At 48.0% G+C, this 23,209-nt stretch overlaps 1 protein-coding gene across 4 annotated transcripts in view; it reads left to right on the plus strand.

Annotated features, from left to right (window-relative positions):
* Positions 1–23,209, plus strand: part of CLASRP (CLK4 associating serine/arginine rich protein) — a 1,024,175-nt gene that overhangs the window by 115,355 nt on the left and 885,611 nt on the right. For all 4 annotated transcript variants that reach the window (XR_011302052.1, XM_069644604.1, XM_069644606.1 and 1 more), the window contains one exon: positions 1,496–1,593. Coding sequence is in view for 3 of the 4 variants with exons in the window: in XM_069644604.1 (XP_069500705.1) it covers positions 1,496–1,593 (98 nt within the window). In the remaining variant the exon portion in view is untranslated. The remainder of the gene's footprint in view (positions 1–1,495; positions 1,594–23,209) is intronic.

Genomic DNA, 23,209 nt, shown 5'->3' on the forward strand with positions numbered 1-23,209 from the left:
GTAGTTCCTTAAGAGCCTTTTCAGGCCTTTTCCACTGGTGAAGACTCCTGCTATGGCTTGGAGTTGAACATTGTTTTGAGTAAACGCACAGGGCCTCCATTCGACCCATTGCATCAGGCCCCTCTGAAGTTACTCTCATTGAAGACTACTTTTCTATTGGCCATTACCTTGCCAAGGCAGGTAGGGGAGATTCAGGCACTCTCCTGCAAGCTACCAGATTTGTCATTCCGTGCTACAAAAGCAGTGCTACGGACCCACCCCTCCTTTATGCCAAAAGTCCCCTGGGAGTTCCATCTCAACGAGCCTTTGATTCTGCCAATTTTCTTCCCAAACCCTTCACCTGCTGAAAGGGCATTGCATTCGCTGGACGTTGCTCATGCCTTGAAGTTTTATGTGGCGCGCACTAAGGATTTTCAGAAGACTTCACAGTTTGTCAATTTTGGACCCGTGAATCACGGGAAGGCCTTGCCTAAGGCTTCCATCTCCAGGTGTCTCTCCAGGTGTATCATGCACGGCCATTGTCTGGCCAACAGACCTCTTCCAGGCTGGCGGACACCCATTCGAGCAGAGCTATTGCAACTGCATTTCTCTCTGGTGTGCCCCAGCTCGACATCTGCAGGGGTGCTAAGTGGAGGTCCACGCACACCTTCACAAGATTCTACTGCATCGACGGGGATTGCAAGGAGTCCCGGGTCGGCCAAGCGTTGCTACGCAACCTGCTTGCTTGAGTTTAGTTTGTTCCAGGGTAAATGTATTGCTTCTGTTGAGCCTTGCCACCTCCCGTGGTTATGTATATGTACTGCTCTTTAATCTTATTCATGAGCATGTGAATCCATGCCAGACGCCATGTGGAGAAGGAACAAGTAACTTACCTGTAGCTCATGTTCTCCAGCATGGATCTGGCCTGGATTCACATGCAAACCCTCCCTCGCCTCTGTGGCTATTTTTGGTTCATACTGCCACTTTATGTGCTCTTCCAGATATGAAGATTGTAACTAGGGGTGGAGCTAAGGGAGATTACAGTCATTGGATGGGGGCAGTATGACCCAAAGGACAGCAATTGGTTATAGAGGAGAAATGCAGTTTTAGGCTAAAGCAAACTGCTTTTCTTTTTACTGAGGATTTCCAGCTTGACAACTGAGACTATTCATGCGAATCCATGCCAGACCCATGCTGGAGAACAGGAGTTACAGGTAAGTAACTTGTTCCTTTATGTTGTGTGCACATCTACGGTAATCGGCTAGTTTTGCGTTCTTGTATTAGCCGGTCAGATGATACAGCGAGAAGAGCGCTCACTTTGCCATCCGGGCTGAACCTGCCGATGCAGGTTCGAATCCCGGCAGGGCCAAACTCAGCCTTTCATCCTTCCAAGGTCGATAAATGAGCACCACACACCATAGGTAATGAGCAACCCTCAGATGCCTGAGGGGTCGTAGCACTATATAAATGCGAATTATTATTATTCTTGTCTTTTAATCCTTCTTTTTTGTTCTAGAAAAAGGACCCAGCTCAGTTCCTGCAAGTTCATGGGCGGTCTTGCAAGATCCACTTGGATTCCGCTGTAGCACTGGCAGCAGAAAGTCCTGTTAACATGCAAGTACCATAGCTGATGTGGAAATGATTACTTTGTACGGATGCAGATGTAGAATCAATTATTTTATCATGTTTCAATACGCTATGTTTCCATTATGCAGCAATCTTGAGGTGGAAAGTACAAATACATCCTGTTGCATTGAACTATGCAGTGTCCTTTGTATTGGGTGTAAAGCCAGCCTTTGCATGGGAGTGTCTCTTGCAGTTAAAGTTCTTCACATTGTTGTGGAAGTTTCAGATTGATGCATTGATAAAGGTTATAGTGTGTCATCCTTTTATGAAGTATTGCATTATGATTGTGAAATCCTAAGGCTCGAGGCTCTGCAGTTCAGGCATCCTGGGCAAGGGTCTGAGGAATGCAAGCCTATTGATTGTACAGTGATTTACTTCTTACTAGTGGGACCTTGGTGCCCTCGCAGTTCTCCTCCATTTGTCCTTCCAGGTCATGGTTGATAATTTATGAATTATGGAAGTTATTATCCAGAACATCTGGATGGCCGCATACTTAATAATTATGTTCTACACTTAGAATAGTTTAAGCTGGAATGTGGCATGATCCCTTACATCGGACTTCAGTTTAGTTTTACCCTTGACTATCGCAGGAGAATCTCTTGCGTACTTAAATTTGAAAGAAGTGTGCTCAGATTTTGAGTTTTACATCTTATGAAGCTTTTACACAACCCCAAATATCCACCTTTGTGTTAACGGAGTGCCTAAGCTTGCTTGGATGAAGGGTATTGTGCCCCCACCACTGCTAACCAATCCACAGTCTGTGGAGCAAACGGTCTTAGTTTGGGTCATCGATCCATCAAAAAATGGATCTTGGATTTGGACCGCAGAAGAGTTTATATAGGGTTCAAAGTGGTATGGCCGAGCAGGGAATATTTACTCGAAAGCAGTTTTGAGAAAGCTGAGGAAGTCCTTGAAGAGTGAATGCTTTTGTTTCCCTGAATTGTTTTGAAATAACATTCCAGCATGGTAATACTGATATTACCAAGTCTAGAGGGGCCTAGCTAAGATTATGGATGGGAACGACAACATGGGGCAAGAAGAGTGACTTGGTGGTTGTTGTTAGGACAGTTTTTCTGACGTCCAAGTAAGGGCTTAGTAAAACCATTTAACTGAGGCAGTACAAGGCTCCACTCTTGGTATAAGGCTGTACCACCTCAGTATAGGATAGCGTAGACGGAGCAGTCAGGCGTTTCTTAGGAGGGAGAGACGTCTGTAGAATCAGTACAAAGAAATTGTAATACGAATGGTCCAAAGAAACACTTGCTTACTATGTATTGTCAAAATAAATGGTTCAGTTAAATACAAGTAGGCCCAGATAAATCTTGTGGGAAATAAGTAACATATTCATTTTTTTTCTTTCATTATTTAAAGTGCAAATTGGTTAATTAAAACCTTATACACTAAAACAAAACAACAAACAGAATTCTTTAAAACAATTACTATTACAATGATTCCTCAATTTTAAAAAGTTGTTCATTTGTACATTTACTATATAATCATTTTACCCACAATTTCATTTTCAGTAAGTTTTTTTCAAAACATTTTTCAAAATATTTACTTTAACTCCTAATTTATATTTGTCATATATGTACTCTTCATCATTCTCCATTTAGGTTACAGTCCTTATAATACTTTGGCCATTTCAGCCATCACTCTTTTCCAAATATAAAATGCTGCAGCTATATATGCCAACGGATCTGCCATGTATAGGTAGGACCAACATTGGTCAGTTACAATCATATTTACATTGCATGTCAGATCCTTATACCCTTTATAATAAGTACTATCACATTATATATAACCACAATTATAAAAACATAACGCTATGCTTGAAGGTTCACAGACCAAAGCATACGTTATTTGGAACACCGAACAGTAGCTCTAGGGAAGTCAAAACCAATAGTTACTTTTGGGATTACTTACAGTAATACAAGGGTAGTAGACGCTAACTGTTGTACCGTGACGCTCGGCAAGAAATCACATATTAAGTCAACCAGGCAATATACTTTTCTGAATAGTGGAACACTTATTCTAGGAACAGTAAGCACCTATAACTCTGATTCAGGGTTATAGTTATTCTAGAGGAGTTGGACCTTGGGGTGTAATATTCAATTACGGTTGCTTTTCAGTTCACAGACTAAGGAAAGCAATAACTCCAACTTATTTTAGGATAACCCAGTTATACTCAAGGTAAGTAAAACCTCTATTTACTTTTGTAAGGAGCTACCAGTATCCTAAAAGGTAATTATGACCTAGGCTGACTTATTCTGGACAGGCTAACGGCAAGTCGGGGAAAGCAAGACCCAATTGGGGACACTTGTACAATTATCCTAATGGGAATAATAAAGTGAAACCAACCACATTATTTTTGGGAAGAGGAGAACCAAGTTCATAGGTGAGTAACTTAACCTTCAGTCTACTTTTAGTTAGAATGGCGAGACGGTTTCTAAGGAAAGCAAGACTTGGAGATTATTTAAGGCACACAACTTATTCAAGGTAAGTAAATACTATATATACTGTTTAGAATGGCAGAACATCGCTAAGGTAAGTAATAATGTTTTGTATCTATACACACTCAGAGGTACAGCTACCAACTAATTAATTTACAAGTAAGTACATTTTCAACACTTTGTTTTATTTTCAAGGCAGACCCCTTAAAGTATTCATCCCTTCCCAATTCTACTTCTGAGGCAGAAGAGGGACCCTAGTGGCCTAGGAGCCAGCTGTAGACAGGATGAGATATGGCTCAGTTGCAGGAAAAGTTCAGAGTTCCAGAGGAAGACTGTTCAAACAAGTATTTTACTGTAGTTAGTTGAGGGTTCAGGAAATTCAGAGAAGACACCCTCAGAGGATTCCAGCAGTGGGCCTGGGTGAACTGGACGAGAGTGCTCCCAATCACAGAAAACACCCCGAAACTACACAGGAATCGCAAGAAACTTAAGGTAAGTAAATACCTAAGCCAGCACAATATCTCAGCACAGAAGATTTTGCAGCAGGAGGACTTCAGGATCTGCTGCAAAAAACAAGGTTGTTGAATTCCTTCATCAAGAAGACAGGACACTGGAAGGACTTTTGCAGCAAGGATCACAGGGAAGGCTCTAGGCAAGGTTTTCCTCATGGCTGGATGCGGCTCTGTGGATTTGGCACCTTTTTCAGGAGCACAGAAGAAGACAGAATATCTCTGGTCGGATTCGCATTGTTTGCAAGGTCCAGCACTCTGGTGAGGGGACTTTTCAGACTCGATTCACATCTCTGGAGGTCTAGCAGGATAACCACAAAGTTTCAGCGAGATTCGGTACACCATGCACCGCACAATGGCTCAACGTCCCAGGGTATTTGGATATTGCAGCCCTGCAAGGTCGCAGCACGATGTGGGATGGCTCAAAATGCAGGTCTTCTTGAGTCTTGTGGGTCTCACCTGGCTCTGGGTTGGGGTCGTCGTTTTTGGAGTCCCCAGGTCGATTGGAAGGAAGGGCTACAGCAGGCTCCGGTTACACAGCAGGCTCGCTGGTCGCTGAACATCGTTTCAGCTGCAATTCCTTCATCCTCTTCAGTTTTGGTTGCAGTGGTTACTACCTCTTCAGATTCCAGCATCAGACTTTTATGCAGGAACCCAGCAACTCAAACAGTCATGCAATATTCAAACCTGCGGGAGTTGGCAGCCCTTTCAGGACAGGCAGCCGCCCAGTTTGAACTGGATTCTCACAGGCAGGCTGGAAGAGAAAGGGCTTCAGAGTTTTGGACTCCTTCCTCGTTTCCTGCCTTTAGACACTCTGGAGCCTGGGTGGGGAGTCCACAGGACTCGCGCCGAAGATAAAAATCACACAAAGGATTTTCCTGTCCTGGAGGTCAGGGGAAGGAACAATAAAGGACAAACACTAAAATGGCGGGAAAAAAAATACAGGGGCCATTTTGGTAAAATGGGCACCCATGGGTGCCTTTACTGGGGGCTGTGGAAACAGCCTGTGGTAAAGGTGCACTGAATTGGTAAAAAGGTTCACTGCCACAACCATTTAAGTTAAGTTTGTCCTGGTAACATCCATGTTACTTGAGAAGGGGGATACATGTTATCAACCCAGCACTCCACTTAGGGTGGGGGGTGCTGGTCTCGCCTAATAAAATGTAAACGGGAACCAAAGATCCTTTCTACACTTGGGAACAGTAGTTCTCACAAGATAAGCCAGAGAAAGTTTTTTTTATTTTTTTACTTTTATTTAAATTGCACAGAAATCAACACAATACATTCGTACTTCGAATGAATTCTTACACGGGTATTATATTGATTATCAGTAAACGGGACTACAGAACATTTACAGTGCTTTGCTCTCGTCATTTTCTACGCTTGCTCTATTGCTCGGGTATTGACTAAAACCTCCCCATATATTTCTTGGTCGACTGGTTCGAGGCAGTAAGCTATAATATACCTCTTCCTGATCATTCGCCCTTGTCATATCATTTTATCCATTCCTCGACCGTGGGGGGTGCTTTACTCTTCCACCTCATCGATATGGGTCGCTTAGCCAGTAACAATCCTATGTTTATGAGTTTGCGTTTTGCCGCATTCATTTTAAGTACATAACCCAATACGCATATTGAATGCTCCCATCCTACAGGTTGTTCCACCATTGCCTCCAATGCGTAACATACCTTGCCCCAAAATTCATAAAGCGCCCCACAGGACCACAACACGTGCATCAGATCAGCATCTTCATTACCACATCTTGGGCAACCCCCCCCCCCCCCCCCCCCTCAGCTGTTGCATTCATTCTCCTTAAACGTATTGGGGTGAGATGTACTCTCATATTTTGAAGTGAATCAGCCTGTACCTAGAGTTAAGCGATACTTGTTTCGTGAGACTGCACAACTGCGACCAATGTCACTTTGGGAACGTGACACCTAGGTCTTTTTCCCACTCTCCCTTAACATCCGGTGTGTGTACCTTCCTTGTTACCAGCACCAATTTGTATAGTGCTGAGGCAGTATTTTTGGTTGTGCCAGTGGAGATTATATAATTCAGATACAGATGCGATGCTGGCTCCTGTGGGAATCCATTTCACGCTGCTGCTACTGCTGATCGGAGTCTGATGTATTGTAATTTCTGCAGCGGGGTATCACCTACTTGGAGCTTAACATCCTCCCAGGGTCTAAATAGGCCATTGTGGTAGAACTCCCCAAACTGTGTTATGCCTGCTTCTTGGCAGTGTGTGGACAGAGCTGTCATTCGATGGGTGCAGATAGGAGGGTGCACCCAGATAGGTATTTTCAGGCTATACATTATGGTATTTCAAGGTTGTTGTACCAGTCTCGACCATGCCTGCTGTGTGGCCAGTGCCGGGTTCAGATGGTTATAATTTCCCCTCCTCCCAGTGGCCACCCTATGTAATAATGTGACCCTTGCCCTCCCCTGTGTTTCGAAGTCAACGTTTGTGGCTCGTCCTTCTATCCACTTTATGGCGTAATATGCTTGGGCTGCCAAAGAATACATTTCGTAGTTTGGAGCTGCCAGCCCCTCTGCTCATATGGTTGTGTGAGACGCCTCAAACTGGCCCTCGCCTGACCCCTCCATACGGATGCGGAGCAGGCACCAGTTATTTTTGCAAAAAGGGACATGCCTGTTCACAGTGCTATGGTACTGAAGAGGTAGACTAGTTTGGGTAGTGTAATCATTTTCACTAGTGCTACTCGTCCCATAAGCGAGATGGGTAGCAGATTCCAGCACTCAAGCTTGGCACACACTGCAGTTGTCAGTGTATCATAGTTAAGGGAGCGAACCAGATTGGCCGATCGCGCCATCTCCACCCCTAAATATTTGACCAGTTGGGGAGCCTATTGTTGCCCAAATAGATTGCTAGGTGGCCTTGTGTTGTCGGTCAGCTGGAATATTTCGGACTTGTTGGTGTCCAATCGGAGTCTGGAGAATCTTCCGAATTCCTAAACCACGGTCAACACCCTCTGAGGCCATTTTTCGGGATTTCTTACAAACCTTATGATGTCATCTGCATTTAATGTTATCAACTCCACCCACCTAGCTACGGGGATACCTGCCCTTATCTGTCGTGCCCTCCTAAGATCATCAAGGGCTTCAATCACAAGTGCAAACAGCAAGGGGGAAAGTGGGCATCCCTGCCTGGTGGCGCCCGTAAGCTGCAGCACTGATAACAGTACCCCATTCACAGACACCCCTAGCATAAGGTTGCGTATAAAGGATTTGTACCCACTTAATAAAACTAGGACCAAATCTGTAATTGTGGAGCACTCTAAACAAGAAAGGCCAGTACACTATCGAAAGCCTTCTGCATATCTAGGGATATGGCAACCCCCTCAGTGTCCTGTGGGATCTTCGCTAGGACATTGTTAAACCTACGAATATTCGATGCTGTCGACCTCCCCTGCATGAATCCCGCTTGATTGTCATGCACCATGTAGGGCATTTCTGGATTAATTTGGGAGGCTAGTATCTTGGCGAATATTTTCGTATCCGTGTTAATAAGGGACAGCGGGTGGTACGATCCGCTGTCTTCAGGCGGTTTCCTGGGCTTCAACAGCAGGGTTCTGACCGTCTCCTGCATTGATTCTTGCAGGATACCAGTATCCAATGCCTCGACCCGCACCGCTAGAAGGTGGGTGCAAACTCTTCCATGAATTCTTTATAGAATTCGGCCCCTAACCCATTGGGGTGGTCCTTTATCACCACCTTTTATCTCGATGGCCGTTATGAGGGTTTCCAAAGCATTGCGTGTGTCTGCCGAGAATAGTGTTGTGGGTATCGCAGCAAAGTATTCATCAATCTCCTTATTAGTGGCCACGCTTTGGGGCGAGTATAGGTCACTGTAGAAGTCCTAGAACACCCCAGTCACATCCTCTACCTTCGTGACCACCACTCCATCTCGCCTGCTAATACACGGGATAGCAGTACTGCCTCTCTCCGTACGTACCATTCGTGATAAGTTTGCCTGGTCGCTCCTGTCCCCCGTATCTACGAGCCGCCATCGGTATGTCGAAATAGCTTAGTTCCCTGTCTGCTGCTTTGCAATATTTCTCTAGTTGTGTCTTGTTCAAATATTCTGCCTGTAATTGAGCTATGGATTCTTCTTGTCTCTTAAATTCCTGCCTAATATCGTATAGCACCCCAAATTCTGTGGACATTGCCACTCCCTGCATACATACCTTGAATGCTTGCCACAATATAGCCTGTTTGGTCACAGACCCTTCATTAGTTTCAAGGAAGTCTGAAATGTGTTGCGTTAGGCCAGTTTTAAAGACCGGGTCTAGAAGTGATGTGGGTTTAAATCGTCACTGCACCCTTTGGGAGCTGCTATCCGGGACGTCATTAACAAGTGATATATGGGAGGGATCCGACAGTGTCCTGAGAAGAATCTGGGCTTCTGTGACCCAGCTCAAGATTGTGTGCGAGGTCAGCGATGGGTCTATACCGGAGTGCATGTCATGTGTGTGAAAGGGGATTGACCTGTGAACAAGGATCAGGACCCCTTGGTCCTTGGTGGAGTAGGAGGTATAGTAGCAGTGTTCCATGTCCCCCCACCCCCCAAGCCAGGGCCGAACGTGCATGCTTGGTGTTCCAGGAAATGTGTTTCCTGTAAGAACAATATTTGGTCTCCCTGTCTGTTTACATATGCTATCACCTTGCATGCTTTCATAGAGATGCCCAGGCCCTGAACATTCCAACTCTGCAACTTAACCCCAGTGGACACTGTGTCAGGCATCCTTTCACATGTCAGCAAGTGATCTCTATACACCTGTACCAGTTCGCATCTTGGTTTGGTTTTCAGACTGTACGCTTTTTTAAGTTTTTCACCCCAACCTCTTCCAAACTTTCCCTCCCCCACCCTCATAGTGCCCCGAACTTTGACTGTCACCCTCCCCTCACATTCCCTTCCCACCCCTCCCCAAAATTAACAAAACTATGCACTCGCATTGGGGCAGCTGCTTCTGTGGTGTCCGGGTGTCCCGGCTTGCACATCATAAGTACTTTATCCGGTTTTACCACCTTATTAACATTATTCTGTTTCCAAAACACATCATGAATACCATTTGTTATTCCAATCGTAGGTTCTGATATGATTATTCATCTGGCGTCTTCGAGTGTACAGTCACTGCTGCTGTCCATGCTATGGTAGCGCTGGGTGAAAAGGGCGGGCATTCCCCTTGCATCGGCAGAAGCCCTGCCAGACTACAAGATCAAAAAGATATATACTTTCAGGAGAAAGGTCGCCTCCTCTGCAGCAAACCAGACACCAATCGCTAACACTACGTTGTTAGCTAGTTACGTCTGCCACAAATGGGATGATCTGGAACGCCAAATAGAAGCTGACCCAGAACCACTGAAGACTCAGTTACTGAAGACTATATCAGAAGCAAAGCAGATCTCAAACTGCATGCTAAAGAATAACCTTGATGCGGCAGATAATGCAGGACGCATCATAGCGGAGGGAATGCTCATCAAGCGCCATGCTTGGCTTAGACAATCAGGGTTCAGGCTAGAGACTCTAGCAACCCTCTTAAACATGCCAGTGGAGCCAAATGTGTTATTAAGGAAGACCGTTGAAGACGTCCTCCAGAGTGTGAAGGAGGAGTAAGACGCTCTTAAATCCCTTGGACAGTTGACAAACCCTATTCCCAACTAGGAGATTTCGGGGCCAGGGTGCGCAACGTTCGCCAGGCTACTCTCAAGGCAAACAGTCCTCGTCTTGGGACCAGTCACAAGGCCAAGGTTCCTTGTCCAATTTTCAAAGAGGAAGTGAAAGGGGCAGAACCTCACCTTAGAAAGGCTCAACACTTCCCAAACAATGACACGCCGTTTTAGGTCCCCTCCCATGCCACTCCAGTAGGAGGCCGAATTTCTCACTTCACCCACACATGGGAGGGGATGGTTACGAGACATGAGTATACCTAGGTAGCGTACCCCTGAATTCTCCCATTTAAAGCCATGGTTGTCAACGAAGTGCACCGTGTGAGGGGTCAGGGGGAATATCACAGATTTAGAGTGGTTGATTTTCAGTCCCGACATTTGCCCAAATCTTAATACCTCCCGCATAACTGGGTTAAGGTTCTCCTGGGGATTGCCGACAAATAATATAACATTGTCAGCATAGAGAGAGACAATCAATTTGTGTGGACCTAATTTGAGGTCTCTGTGTATTTGCAATTCGCGTAGTCTGGAAGCCAGGGGTTCCATGATAAGAGCAAAGATCAGAGCCGAAAGTGGGCATCCTTGCCTCGTTCCGCGTTCAAGTGAGATGCATGTGGATCTGGTGTTCCCTAGTGTAATATAGGATTTGGGGCTGTTGTACAATAATGACACCAATTTAATAAAGAAGTTGCCAAAACCCATTTGTCTGAGCGTTGCTAGCATGAATGGCCATTCCACAGAGTCAAACGCCTTCTCGGCGTCAAGAAGCACCGCTATTGCCTGGTGCGATGGGTCCAGGGCCTCCATGACTCCAAACAGACGCCTGATGCCATAGGTGGTGCTGCGCCCTGGGACAAATCCAGCTTGGTCACCAATCACTAGAGCCGGCATAAGGGGGAGGAGCCTGGAGGCAAGAATTTTGGCCAGGATTTTATTGTCTAGGTTGATCAAAGAGATTGGTCTATAGGATGCACATTCGTCAGCGCGTCTGCCGGCTTTGTGTAGGAGAATTATATTGGCTTCCCGTAATGTTGGGGGAAGGCATCCGCTTTCGTTGGATTCTTCATATACGCGTAACAAGAGAGGGGCGAGGGAAGTTGCGTAGGCCTTGTAAAACTCTCCGGTAAGACCGTCCGGACCTGGTGCCTTGGAACTCGGGAGGGACTTTATTGCTTCCAGTATTTCTTCTGTTGTTATCGGGGCGTTGAGAGGTTCTCCTAGGTCTGCCTCCACCCAGTACAGCTTGGTGTCGTCTAGGTATGCTTGCAAAGATTCAGAGTCCGAATTGCCTCTAGAGCTGTACAGGTCCTGATAGAAGTCTTGAAATGCCTTGGCGATGTCCACTTCTGCGTAGACACGCTGGCCTTGTGCGTCTTTCACACATTCCACCCGTGTCGGGGTTTTGTCAACTAATAGTAATCGGGCAAGCAGGGCTCCTGGCTTCTGACCCTCTCCATATTGTCGAATCTGGTGTTTTCGCCCTAGGAATTTTAGCTCTCTTTCGGCTGTTTCCCTGAACTTCTGGAGCTCCTCCTTCAGTTCTGCTTGGATTTGCGGGCTTGGAGCTGAGATGGCCTTCCTCTCAAGATCCTTCAGACGGGTTTCGCTGTCTGAGAGTTCACTGCGGATCAGCTTCAGTACACCATTTTCCTTACCCAAACAAATACCGCGCACAAAGCATTTCAGCTTTTCCCAAATGATGCTGGTCGCCTTGACTGAGACTTGATTCCTCTCAACGAAGGATGTTCTTTCCTCGCGCAGTTCATCAGCAAAAACTTTGTCAGAAAGCGCACCCGGCTTGAATCTCCAGTTCAATCCGGGGACCGATGCGCCCACCATGGAGACGTTAAGTGTGACCATTGAGTGGTCGGATAGCGTGCGCGGTAGAATTTGGCTAGATCCCCAGGCAAACGGACAGTGGGTAGAGGCCATGATGTAATCTATCCTGGAGCTGGTGTTGTGAACGGGCGAGTAGAATGTAAAGTCCCTCGCATCACGATTGTGATGCCGCCATGTGTCAGATAGGTCGAACGCTTGACATATCTCACGAACTTGACCACTGGCTTTGGATCGATGTCCAGTGGTGTTATGCGATCTGTCTAGGATAGGGTTCATCGGTGTGTTAAGGTCTGCACCCCATATGATTATTTCTGCGTTGGATTTCCCTAGTTGGGACATCACCCAGTTAAAGTTGTCGGGTCCATCAGTGTTGGGAGCGTAGGAATTTACAATCACCACTTCTTTTCCTGCAATTATTCCCCTTACCAGCAGGCCCCTGCCTTCAGTGTCCTTCACCGATTCAATGAGACTGAAGTTAGTTCTCCTATCAATCAGGATGGCGACCCCTCTGGCAAAGGACGAGTACGATGAAAAGTACCTGTGACAACCCCAGGACTTGGCCCACTGTGATTCCGATGCCGGCAGGAGATGGGTTTCCTGAAGAATGGCGATGTTAACCTTGTGTCTACGGAGACACTGAAGGATTTTCCTGTTCTTTGCCGGCTAGTTGCCGCCGCGGATGTTCCAGGTGGCTATTTTAAAGGTTATGGCTGGCATTCCGAAAGCTGGGTGAATTCACGCCTGTCGGGGCGGGAGAATGGTGCCTTGAGGTAGTGGAGTGGCTAGAGTGTTTGGCTTCCAGGTTATCAAAGTTATATAACAACAACATTGTGAGACGAGAGCGGGGTGAGTAAAGCGGCCGCGTCCGGCCCGAGTCCCTCCCATGTGTGGGCAACCCCCAACTGGCCCACAGTAATCCCCCCATGTAGAACAGAGTTGTAAGCATAGCCGCGCTAGGGGCACTGGTAGCCCACCAATAGGGTGCCGGGCTTCCTATGGGGACGTAATTTCGTTCCTGCGATGTATATTGATCATAGAAGCAGAAGGTGCGCAGGTCACGACTGCCAATTGCTGTGATTGTAGGTTACGGAGGGTCCCCCCTCGCTCGCTCTTCTCGACAGGGTCTCGGATTGTTCCCGCCATGTCTGCAGCCATTCCGGTCTAGGTAGTCATTGGCTTCTTCGGGGGAATTGAAGAATTGGGCCTTCCCCTCATGTTGGATCCGCAGTTTCGCTGGGTATAGCATGGAATAAAGGATCCGATTGTCCTGCAGGCGTCGCTTGACTGCCGTAAAGGTTCTCCTCTGCGTTTGCACCGCCTGTGAGAAGTCTGGGAAGACTTGAATGGAGTCGCCGTCGTATTGCAGTTTCCCCATATCTCTGGCAGCCCTGAGCATGGCGTCGCGATCCTTGTAGTTTAAAAGTCTTGCAATGATTGGTCTGGGGTGCGCGCCGGGCGCCGGACTAGTGTTTGGGATTCTGTGTGCTCTTTCTACCACAAAAAGCTGAGACAGCGTTTCTCTGCCGAAGAGAGCTATGCAGATCTGTTCCACAAAGTCTCCCATTTTACCTGGGATTTGTCGCTCCCTCACCCCTATTATCCTGATGTTGTTCCTGCGGGAGCAACCCTCCAAATCCTCATTCTTGGCGCACACCACCTTCATCTGGGTTTCGAGCACAGAGACTCGAGATGTCAGTGCCGCTGATCCATCGTCCAGGTCGGACACGCGTTGTTCAACATTGTCGAGTCGATCGGCTTGTTTATCTAGCCTGTGTTGAAGCTGGTCGACCTTCGACGATAGGGTGTCCAACTTGCATCCTAGGCCGCTGATACCGGCCTTCAGGGCCATCAAAATCTCCCTTATATCAAAATGTGGGCCCTGGCCGGCAGTTGACATCATGTCAGGTGGCGGGGAGTTGGGTCCGCTGCTGGTCATGTGCTTGGCCTGTGAGCTGGCTTCGAAAGTCAGTTTCTTCTGATTCCTATCTACCTTCCCCATGGTAGCTCGGGGAGAGTGTCCGCGCTGGGTTGTGGCTGTCTTAGTCCGGATGTTAGCACGGTGCCTTTGGTGCCTGATGTGGAGAGTTCGTGCACCGAGCGTGGGGCCTGCACGGCGCGCCGCCAAAGTTTGCCACAGGCCTTCTATACGAGCTGCGTCCAGGGGCGGCGGCACACGGTGCAGTCAGCGGCTTGTATCAGAGCGTCAGGCCCAGCCATCACGGGTTACATCTTCTTATGCCCAGGATCACCGCCGGGGTTTACTCGCTTTCAGATATCCGGTCACCGGACCAGACCCCTCCGCATCCGCGGCTGAACAGATGGGCGTCGTGGGAGGCTCCGCTGGAACGGGCGCCGCGCCTCAGGCCTCTAGAAAGCGTGTGGTTAGCTCCTCTGTGCTGCACATCAGGCCTGCGCCACAGCGCGGCCAGCCGTTGGCGGGGGCTGCGCAGATTAAGCCGCGTCCGGCGGCGGGACAGGCGGGCCCACCCAGCGGCCGCGTCAAGCCCGCCCGCGTTGCAGTCCGCTCCTACCTGGGTTGTCTCGGGACTCTGGCACCTCGGCTCGTCGCTCCACCGTCCTCACGACAGGCCGCCGCGTGGGACGGAGACCTCCTCGTCTCGCGGGTGCCAGCACGCACACGTCCGCTCCGCCTGTGCGGCGCTGCTCCTGGTCCCGCCGCCGAGACCTCCGCCAAGTGCCCGCCTCCGCCGCTCCACACACACGCAGGGGCCGCACCGCCCAATCCGCCAGCCGGCAGGCCTCAGATTTGCGAGCGAGTGTCTCGGGCTGTAGGCAGGCGTCTGAATCGAGATTTATGTCAAAATGATCAGTGGAGCTTCGTGAAGGTGCACAGCCGTAGGATGGGTCATTCCAACCATCACAGGAGCATCGATGTTACAGGATTCCTTAGAGCCCTACGGAGCTCTCTCAGGAAGCGGCCATCTTGGCTGGCTCTCTAGCGCCCTCTACACATGGGAGGGGATAACGTCGGATAAGTGGGTGTTGGCTGCCATGACAGGTGGGTATTGTATCGAGTTGCTGCAAAAACCACTCTACCGCCTGCCGAGACAGAAGAAAATGACAGCAGAAGAACAAAGCATACTTCTGGAAGAAATTAAGGCACTGCTAGAGGAGGATGCTATAGAGATTGTTCCGGTAAACCAGGGTATTTATTGAACGTGCTTCCTTGTGCCAAAGAAGGACCTTGGCATGCGCCCAGTAGATCTGCAAACAAATATATCAAACCCCAGAAGTTTCGTATGACCACGCTCCAAGAGGTGATTCTACTCCTAAAACAGGGAGACTACATGGTGACGTTAGACATGAAAGATGCTTACTTTCATATTTGAATGCACCCTGCGCACAGAAAATACTGCCGTTTCAGGATGGTGGGAGTACACTACCAGTTCAAAGTACTCCTATTGGGCATCGTCCAGCACCAAGAGTATTCACAAAGGTGCTAGCAGTAGTGGCAGCACACCTGTGCAGAAACTCCATCCCAGTATATCCTTATCTGGACGACTTGCTAATCACTCGGGGAAACTCCTCAAATTTGCAATTTAAATATGCAAAAAGACAGCAAACCCTTCTCTTCAATCTGTGTTTCTCCCATCAACGAGAATAAATCAAGTCTATCCCCCAGCCAAATAAAACAATTTCTAGGGGCTATCCTAAACGCAAAAGAGGAGCTGGCTTTCCCCTCAAATGAGAGAGTACAGAGCATGCTGTTGCAAGTACCTCACTAAATGGTCGGTCGCCAGATAACTGTACGCAAAGCAATGTGCTTGCTGGGGATGATGGCTTTCATGTGTTCACTTGGTTCCACAAGTGTGCCTGCGCATACGTCCAATGTAGAAATGGTTAGCGAACAGTGGTCTCAGGCAAGCGAATAGTGGGTCGACCCTGGTTCAGGCTCTTTGCTGGTGGTCCAAGGACAACCTGTTAAAAGGAAAATCTTTTTGCGCTCCACCAGCGGAAGCAATCCTAACTACAGACACCTCACTTGCCGGATGGGGGTGGGGCACTTCCTGCACGGCTGGCGGACCCACGCTACTCCCCAAAGACAGATCAACTTCCTAGAACCCTTGGCAGTCCTCAAGGCTCTACAGGCCTTTCAGTAACATCTCAAGGGTATAGACAGCACCAAGGCCATGTTCTATCTGAACAAGCAAGGAGGCACACACTTTCAAAGTCTGTCCAAGCTATCCCAAAAAGTATGGAAGTGGGCACACAAGCAGAACATTTTTCTAACGTCTCAACATGTTCCTAGGGAACTCCATTCTCTGGCAGATGCTCTAAGCAGACGCCCTCTACCAGAAGAACACGAGTGGCAACTCGACAGATATCCTAAACCAAATATTCTCACTATGGGGTCACCCACCACTAGACTTGTTCATCACAAACCTAAACGCACAATGCCCAGACTTCGCGTCCAGGTTTCCCAAAACAGGGTCCAAGGGGAACGCCATGTGGATTAACAGGTCAGGGAAATGTGCCTCCAATCCCCCGCCACCCCCCCAGATCACTCCTGAGCAAAATAGTGCACAAAATGCACCAGGAACAAGTAACTCTGATCCTGGTGGCGTCCCTGTCGGCTTACACTACCTCACAGAACTGGTGGAAAGGCCGTATCATAAAGGCATTCGTGGAAGGGTTCAAGAGGCTATACCCCCCCCCAATTTCCAACACTCCTCTAGGTTGGGATCTCAATGGTGTGCTCTCCAAGCTCATGGGTCCACCATTTGAGCCTATGCACAAGGCCAGCCTAAAACATTTTACTTAAAGACTGCATTCCTAGTAGCCATCACCTCCATAAGACGACTCATTGAGCTACAGGCTTTGTCTGTTCAGGACCGCTTTTTCATTATACATAAGGACAAGATTGTCCTCTGAACACATCCTAGGTTCTCATCTAAGCTCATTTCAAAGTTCCATGTAAACCAATCCATAGAACTTCCTACCTTCTTTCAAAACCCATTAAACTCCACAGAAAGAAGCCTCCATACACTTGAGGGCGGTCTTGTACTACGTGTACAAGATGAAACCTCTAAGGAAAACAGACCAACTCTTTGTTTCTATAACACCTAATAGAGAGGGCGATCACATATCAAAGAACGCCATCGCCATATGGATAGTCGAGTGCATACAGCTCTGCTATTCCCTATCCAAGAAAGTCTTGCCTTTCACCCCTATGGCACACTCTACCAGAGGTACAGGCGCTACCTTAGCGTTCATTGCAAACGTCCCTCTAGACACCATCTGCAAAGCTGGAGTTCCATCCATACGTTCACACAGCATTATTGCATTGAAACGCGCTAAAGCAGATTCACAGGTGGGACAAGCGGTCCTAAAATGTCTTTGCCGCTGTACCTTCTAACTTCCCACCTCCTTCTCCAGATACTGTTTGCTAATCTATGCAGAGCATGTGATCTAAGCTCCAGAAGGGATACATTACTCACCATAATTGTATTTCTGGTGCTTGCATCTGCTTAGATTCACATGCGCCCACCCTTCCTCCCCTACTGGAGTAGAAAGCGCATAGCTGTTTACTGGGTTATCACTGTTTCTCCAGCATGCGGTCTGGCATGGATTCACATGCTCATGAATATTCCCCCCATCGTCAGGCTGGGAATCCTCAGTAAAAGAAATCACTTTCACTTACAAACTGTCTCTCCTATAAACCAATCACTGAGCTCGGAGTCATATTGCCCCCGGCCAATGACTGCCCTCTCCCTAGGCCCCTCCTCTGGCAGCCATCCTCAGATGTTTACTGCACGTTCAAGTGTTTGGAGTCCTCGTGCTTTGCTCTTCGAGCTTTTCTACATTTTTACGTTTTAAAGTTCCAATTTTTGTCAAATATAGCTAGTGTGCTCTTTCATTCCTTTGACTGGCAAGCAGGTATCAGTTTGTCGGCGTCTCATCGCCCCTCAAGGGCAAGAATCATTGAAGTTCATCGAAGATTCCATAAGTTCTTCGGGCCTACACTGCACGCCGTACCATGTCGTCGGAGAAGGACCGAGGTTCTCGCTTTAAGCTTTGCTCCAGCTGCTGATTGAGGAATGTGTTTGTGGAGGACAGACACTCCCAGTGCCTCCACTGTCTCCATCTGGATCACAAGGAAGCGGATTGTGAAATTTCCCTGGGATTCACAGATTTGCGGCGTGGCTAAACGCCAAGGCCTATGCCCCATGCGGCGCTCAGGGGCATGCCTCACCCAAGACCAGCCGGTCTGAGAAGCGGGCTTCTAAGTTCTTTTGAGGGTCCTCCATCCGTGGGAGCCCAAGACAAGGCCAAGCAACGCAAGTCTGTTCAGGTTAGGGTCGCCGCGCAAGTGGGTCCCACGATGAGCAAGGCGCGTTCGTCTTTGCCATCTGCATCCATCTCAAGCTATCGCTTCAGCTCCTCCACTGAATAGAAATTGGTCCTTTTCTGTCGCTGATCGTCCCGTTCCAGTACAGGAGTCCACCAGACGTTCTCCCTCTTGTCCCCACGAATGAGGCCCAGGGCCACAGGATCTGCAGAGCTGCACAGGAACAGCCCCTTCCAGCAGCCGAGGAGCAGGAGCTCCCAACATCACTGCCGGAGCAGTGTCATCAGCTGGAGCCCCGTGTAGCATGCAGAGAGTATGCTGAATAGTAGGTAAGCCATAGGGCTTCATCTACTTTATTTTCTTGCAAATGGCTCGAGGATCGTGCCTAAATTCCATTTTAGTCAGGACGCTCTTATATGCACTCTACCCATCATCTGGGTTTGTATCCAACACCTTGTTTTCAGCCGCGCAGGCTGCGCCGCCATTAGCACACACGCGACAGATCTTCATTTCAAGATGGCCGCACCACCATCGTGAGCTGCCTCCCAGCCCTTGCGGAACACCCACACCGAACCTAGCAGCCGGATTGACTGCTTCAGCACCTTATCTGCCCTATCGGGAACCGTGAGGCGCGAGCCGTCCCACGTTGAAAGGACTACGTTGTAAGGACTATTCCTGTCCTGTGCCTGTCCAGTGCTCAGGGCCAGAATCCATGCACGTCAACATCGCCTAGTCTCCACTCCCGACCTCTGTCATTCGGTAAGCAGCACCTACCTTAGTGCCATAACCAGCTGCCAAAGTGTAAAACAGCTACTATACTGTGTCTGTGGCTTGCAGCTCTTAATTGACTTGCAGCCGCTATCATACAGCCTGGACCGCCATGTTTCCTTCACTACTACTATTGGACAACTGCATAATATGCGTTTTGGTGGCCATCTACGGTACTCCTACCACATGACTCTTTCCGTGCACTGCTGTACTGATTGATACCCTGGACTGTTATTAATGCATCTGAACTTGTGCCGTTCTGCATTTTAATCTACTGCCTTTTGGCTCCCTCTGCTGAAATCGAATCTAGGTATCTGTACCCTAACACACTACTACCGCGGCTACTGCTGCCTTACTTTCTATGCACACCACTGCATCTACGGTGTTCATTGTTATTATTGTTTAACATTGTATGCAATTTCCTACGACAGCACCTCTACCTCAACCACCCTTTTTGTAGATCTGGTAGGCATCTGCTTCTAGACTGTATTAGGCCAACATGCCCTCCACCCCCACTATTCTATTTGCAAGAATACTGCCCACCCTACTCTACCTCACATGCCACACCGGTGGGATAGTACCCAATTACACCACCACCCCAATCTTCACAACACCATGACTACGCCGTCCACTGCTCACCACACCAACCCTTACCTCAACAACCCAGCCCTATGGCTCCAACACTTTGCTTCCAGACTCTCACCAAACATACCATGTTCCATCACCCTGAGAAATGCCAGACTTGGCTCGCGACTCGCCCACGCCTCCCATCACTCTGTGCATCTTAACAAACAGCCTCTGACCTCCACCGCATCCACACACTTGAAAAACCCATCATCACCTCACCCCAACCTCCCTAACACTAGCAATATTAAGGGTGCATTAATCAATGTCGGATCACTCACGGCTCACGCTCTAGAAGTGGCTGACCTTATTCTTACCCTCAACCTCGACTTTATGGCTATCACTGAAACTTGGCTTCACGCAGCCTCTTGCCCACTACTCTCCCTTGCCATCCCTCCAGGTTACAACATTATCAGACACAATCGTAATTCTAACCAGTCCAAAGGTGGTGGCATTGCCATCATCCATAAAAATGCTCTAAACTTCCACCTCTCCTCTGTGCATCACTTTTCCTCTATGGAAGCACTGACAGCCAAACTAGCCGTCACTCCTAACCACTCGATCACCTTCCATCTACTTTACCGGCCACCTGGGCCGCTATCCACCTTCGCTGAGGACCTCTCCAACATCATCACTCATAACACCAACACCAAATCCCAAGCCTCGATATTAGGGGACTTTAACCTGGGCCTCACTGATCCCAATGACACTGCTGCCATGACTATTGATAATATGCTTACGAATGAAGGATTCATACAGCTTATCAACCAACCTACCCACGTCAAGGGCAGAACCCTCGACTGGCTAGCTTCCCAAAATTGTCCTATCCATATCATCTCTAACCAACAGTATGCATGGACCGACCACAACTAATTTCGTTCAACATTCAGTCCAAACCTGCCAGCCTCTCTCCTACCATTGCACTGGCTACTGCCACCCGCAATAAACGTGACATCACTTGCGACAGACTCCTCCCGGCTCTCAATGACCAGGTTCGCTCATGCTCCGACCCCACGGCTATGGTTGACACCTTTAACCTCACTATGCAAAAAGCCTTAGATATCATCGCCCCATCCAAACTGAGAAAACCCAAACTGCGAGCCCACCTGAACTCTTGGCTCACACCCCAGCTCAGAACCCTGCGCAAAGAAAAATGAATTGCAGAATCGCATTGGAAAAGCAACCTGTCCGCAGCCAACAAATCGTGCCTCCTCCTGGCCACCCTTAACTACAAGGAAGGCATATTCCAGGCTAAAAAAGACACTTACAATAAACGTATCGAACAAGCCAAATCCAACACCAAAGAATTGTTTAGAATCCTAAAAGAACTTGAAACCCCTGTCACTGCACCAGACACTTGCATCAAAGATAGCACTTGGTGTACCAAAATCCAAGAGGCTCTCCTCGGCAAGATTGCCACCCTCCAAATTAAAATCAATAACAAACAAACAATCCTACAATCCAACCCTATGCCCACTCTAAACCACCCCATCCCAGACTGACTCCTTTTAGCTTCTCTCCACTCTCCATTTCCGAAGTGGACAAGATCATCACCAGCCTTAAACCGACAAATTGCCAAGGTGACCTCTGCCCGGCACCTATAATCAAGGAAGCAGCTCATGACCTAGCGGCATTCATTACTACCCTCATCAACTCTTCCTTTAGCTCTGGGATCGTACCTGACAATCTAAAGGACGCGTGGGTCATCCCCCTATTGAAAAAACCTACCCTGGACGCGAGTATACCCACAAACTACAGGCCAATCACCACGGTCCCGTTTTTACTAAAAATCCTCGACCGTGCAGCATGTCTACAAATTCAAGATTACCTTGAATCTAACAAACTCTAGGGACTTAGGCAATCTGGGTTCCGGCCACGTCACGGCACTGAAACTGCCCTCATAGATTTAAAAACACAGATTGAAGATCTAAAAGACAAAGGCAAACTTGCTCTCTTACTCCTCTTGGACCTCTCGGCGGCCTTTGATCTTGTGAATCATGAAATCCTCTGCCACCATCTTAAATCAGCTGTACACTTCACCGATAAAGCTACAACCTGGATTAGCTCTTTTTTAGACAATAGATCTATGCGCGTGTTCTCTCCACTAGCAGCCGCCCCACCCGCACCTGTCTCCTGTGTTTCACCCACGTTGTATAACGTGTTCACCAAACCTCTCTTCAATATCTTGGACTATCTGGGTGTCACTTACACCAACTACGCTGACGACACCCAGATACTAATCCCTATCTCAGGTGACCACACGGCTGACTCCCTCGCTATCAATGCCATCTACCAGGTCATCCAGGCATGGATGGCTCCACCCGGACTCTGTCTTAATGATGAAAAGACTGAGCTCCTTATTCTTGGCTCGCCACAAAAACTTACCAAACTCGACCCTGCATTCAAGTCCTTCATCATCGATGGAAATATTATCCCAACCGCCAAGGACACAAAAACCCTAGGGATCTACATTGACTCGACCCTATCCCTGACCAGACAAACTAACTCAGTCTCCTCCGCAGCGGCATATACCTGCAAGCTCATTACAGCCTGTCGCCCTTTCCTCTCCGCTACCAATTGTGTCACCCTGGCTAGAACTCTTGTATTATCAAAGATTGATTACTGCAATGCACTTTACCTAGGCACCAATTGCTGCAACCTAAACAAGTTAGAAATTGTCCAAAACAATACGATTAGAGCTGCCCTCAACATTCCCAGGCGCCAACACGAAAATCCGACACCAGACGCAATATCCGCTGGCTCTCAGACCCACACCGTATCTCCCTGAAAACCCTGGCTCTTACCCACAAATGCCTTCATAACCAAGCTCCCTGCTGCCTGGCCAACCGATTTGCCCTCCACAACTCCATTAGACCCCGCAGAATGGCTCACTTAAACTGCCTTGAGGTTCCACGTTTCAATCTTCAAAGATCAGGTGGAATTAGCTTCCCTATCTTGGCAGCTAAACTCTGGAACACGCTTCCTAATGAGCTTAGAGCAAAACCCTCATTCCTGAGATTCAAACACCTTACGAAAACCTGGCTGGCCGCCCAGGACATTTAGCTCTGGGTACTCTGCTTAATTTGGATATGTATATATAATCTGCTAGTCCTCTCATTGCTATTATTATACCTGTACATTCTGTATTATACTTGTAAACTTTGTAATTATGGTTCTGTCTGTTTTTCTTATACTTGTAAACTTAGTAATTATGGTTCTGTCTGTTTTTCTTATGTTGTAACTAAGTGATGGCCCGGTTGCCCCTGGGCCTGGTGCGCTATACAAATAAAATAAATACAAATGCAGAAACCAGCTGGAACAGTTTCTTCTAACCAAAGGTACTGAAAAGTCTAAAAGAACCTACCTCTTGTTGTGTAACCTCGCTTGTTCCCAGTGGAGACTTGTCTTGGTTG

Source organism: Ambystoma mexicanum, chromosome 2p, assembly GCF_040938575.1.
Source record: "Ambystoma mexicanum isolate Mex_15411 chromosome 2p, UKY_AmexF1_1, whole genome shotgun sequence".
Taxonomy (NCBI): domain Eukaryota; kingdom Metazoa; phylum Chordata; class Amphibia; order Caudata; family Ambystomatidae; genus Ambystoma; species Ambystoma mexicanum.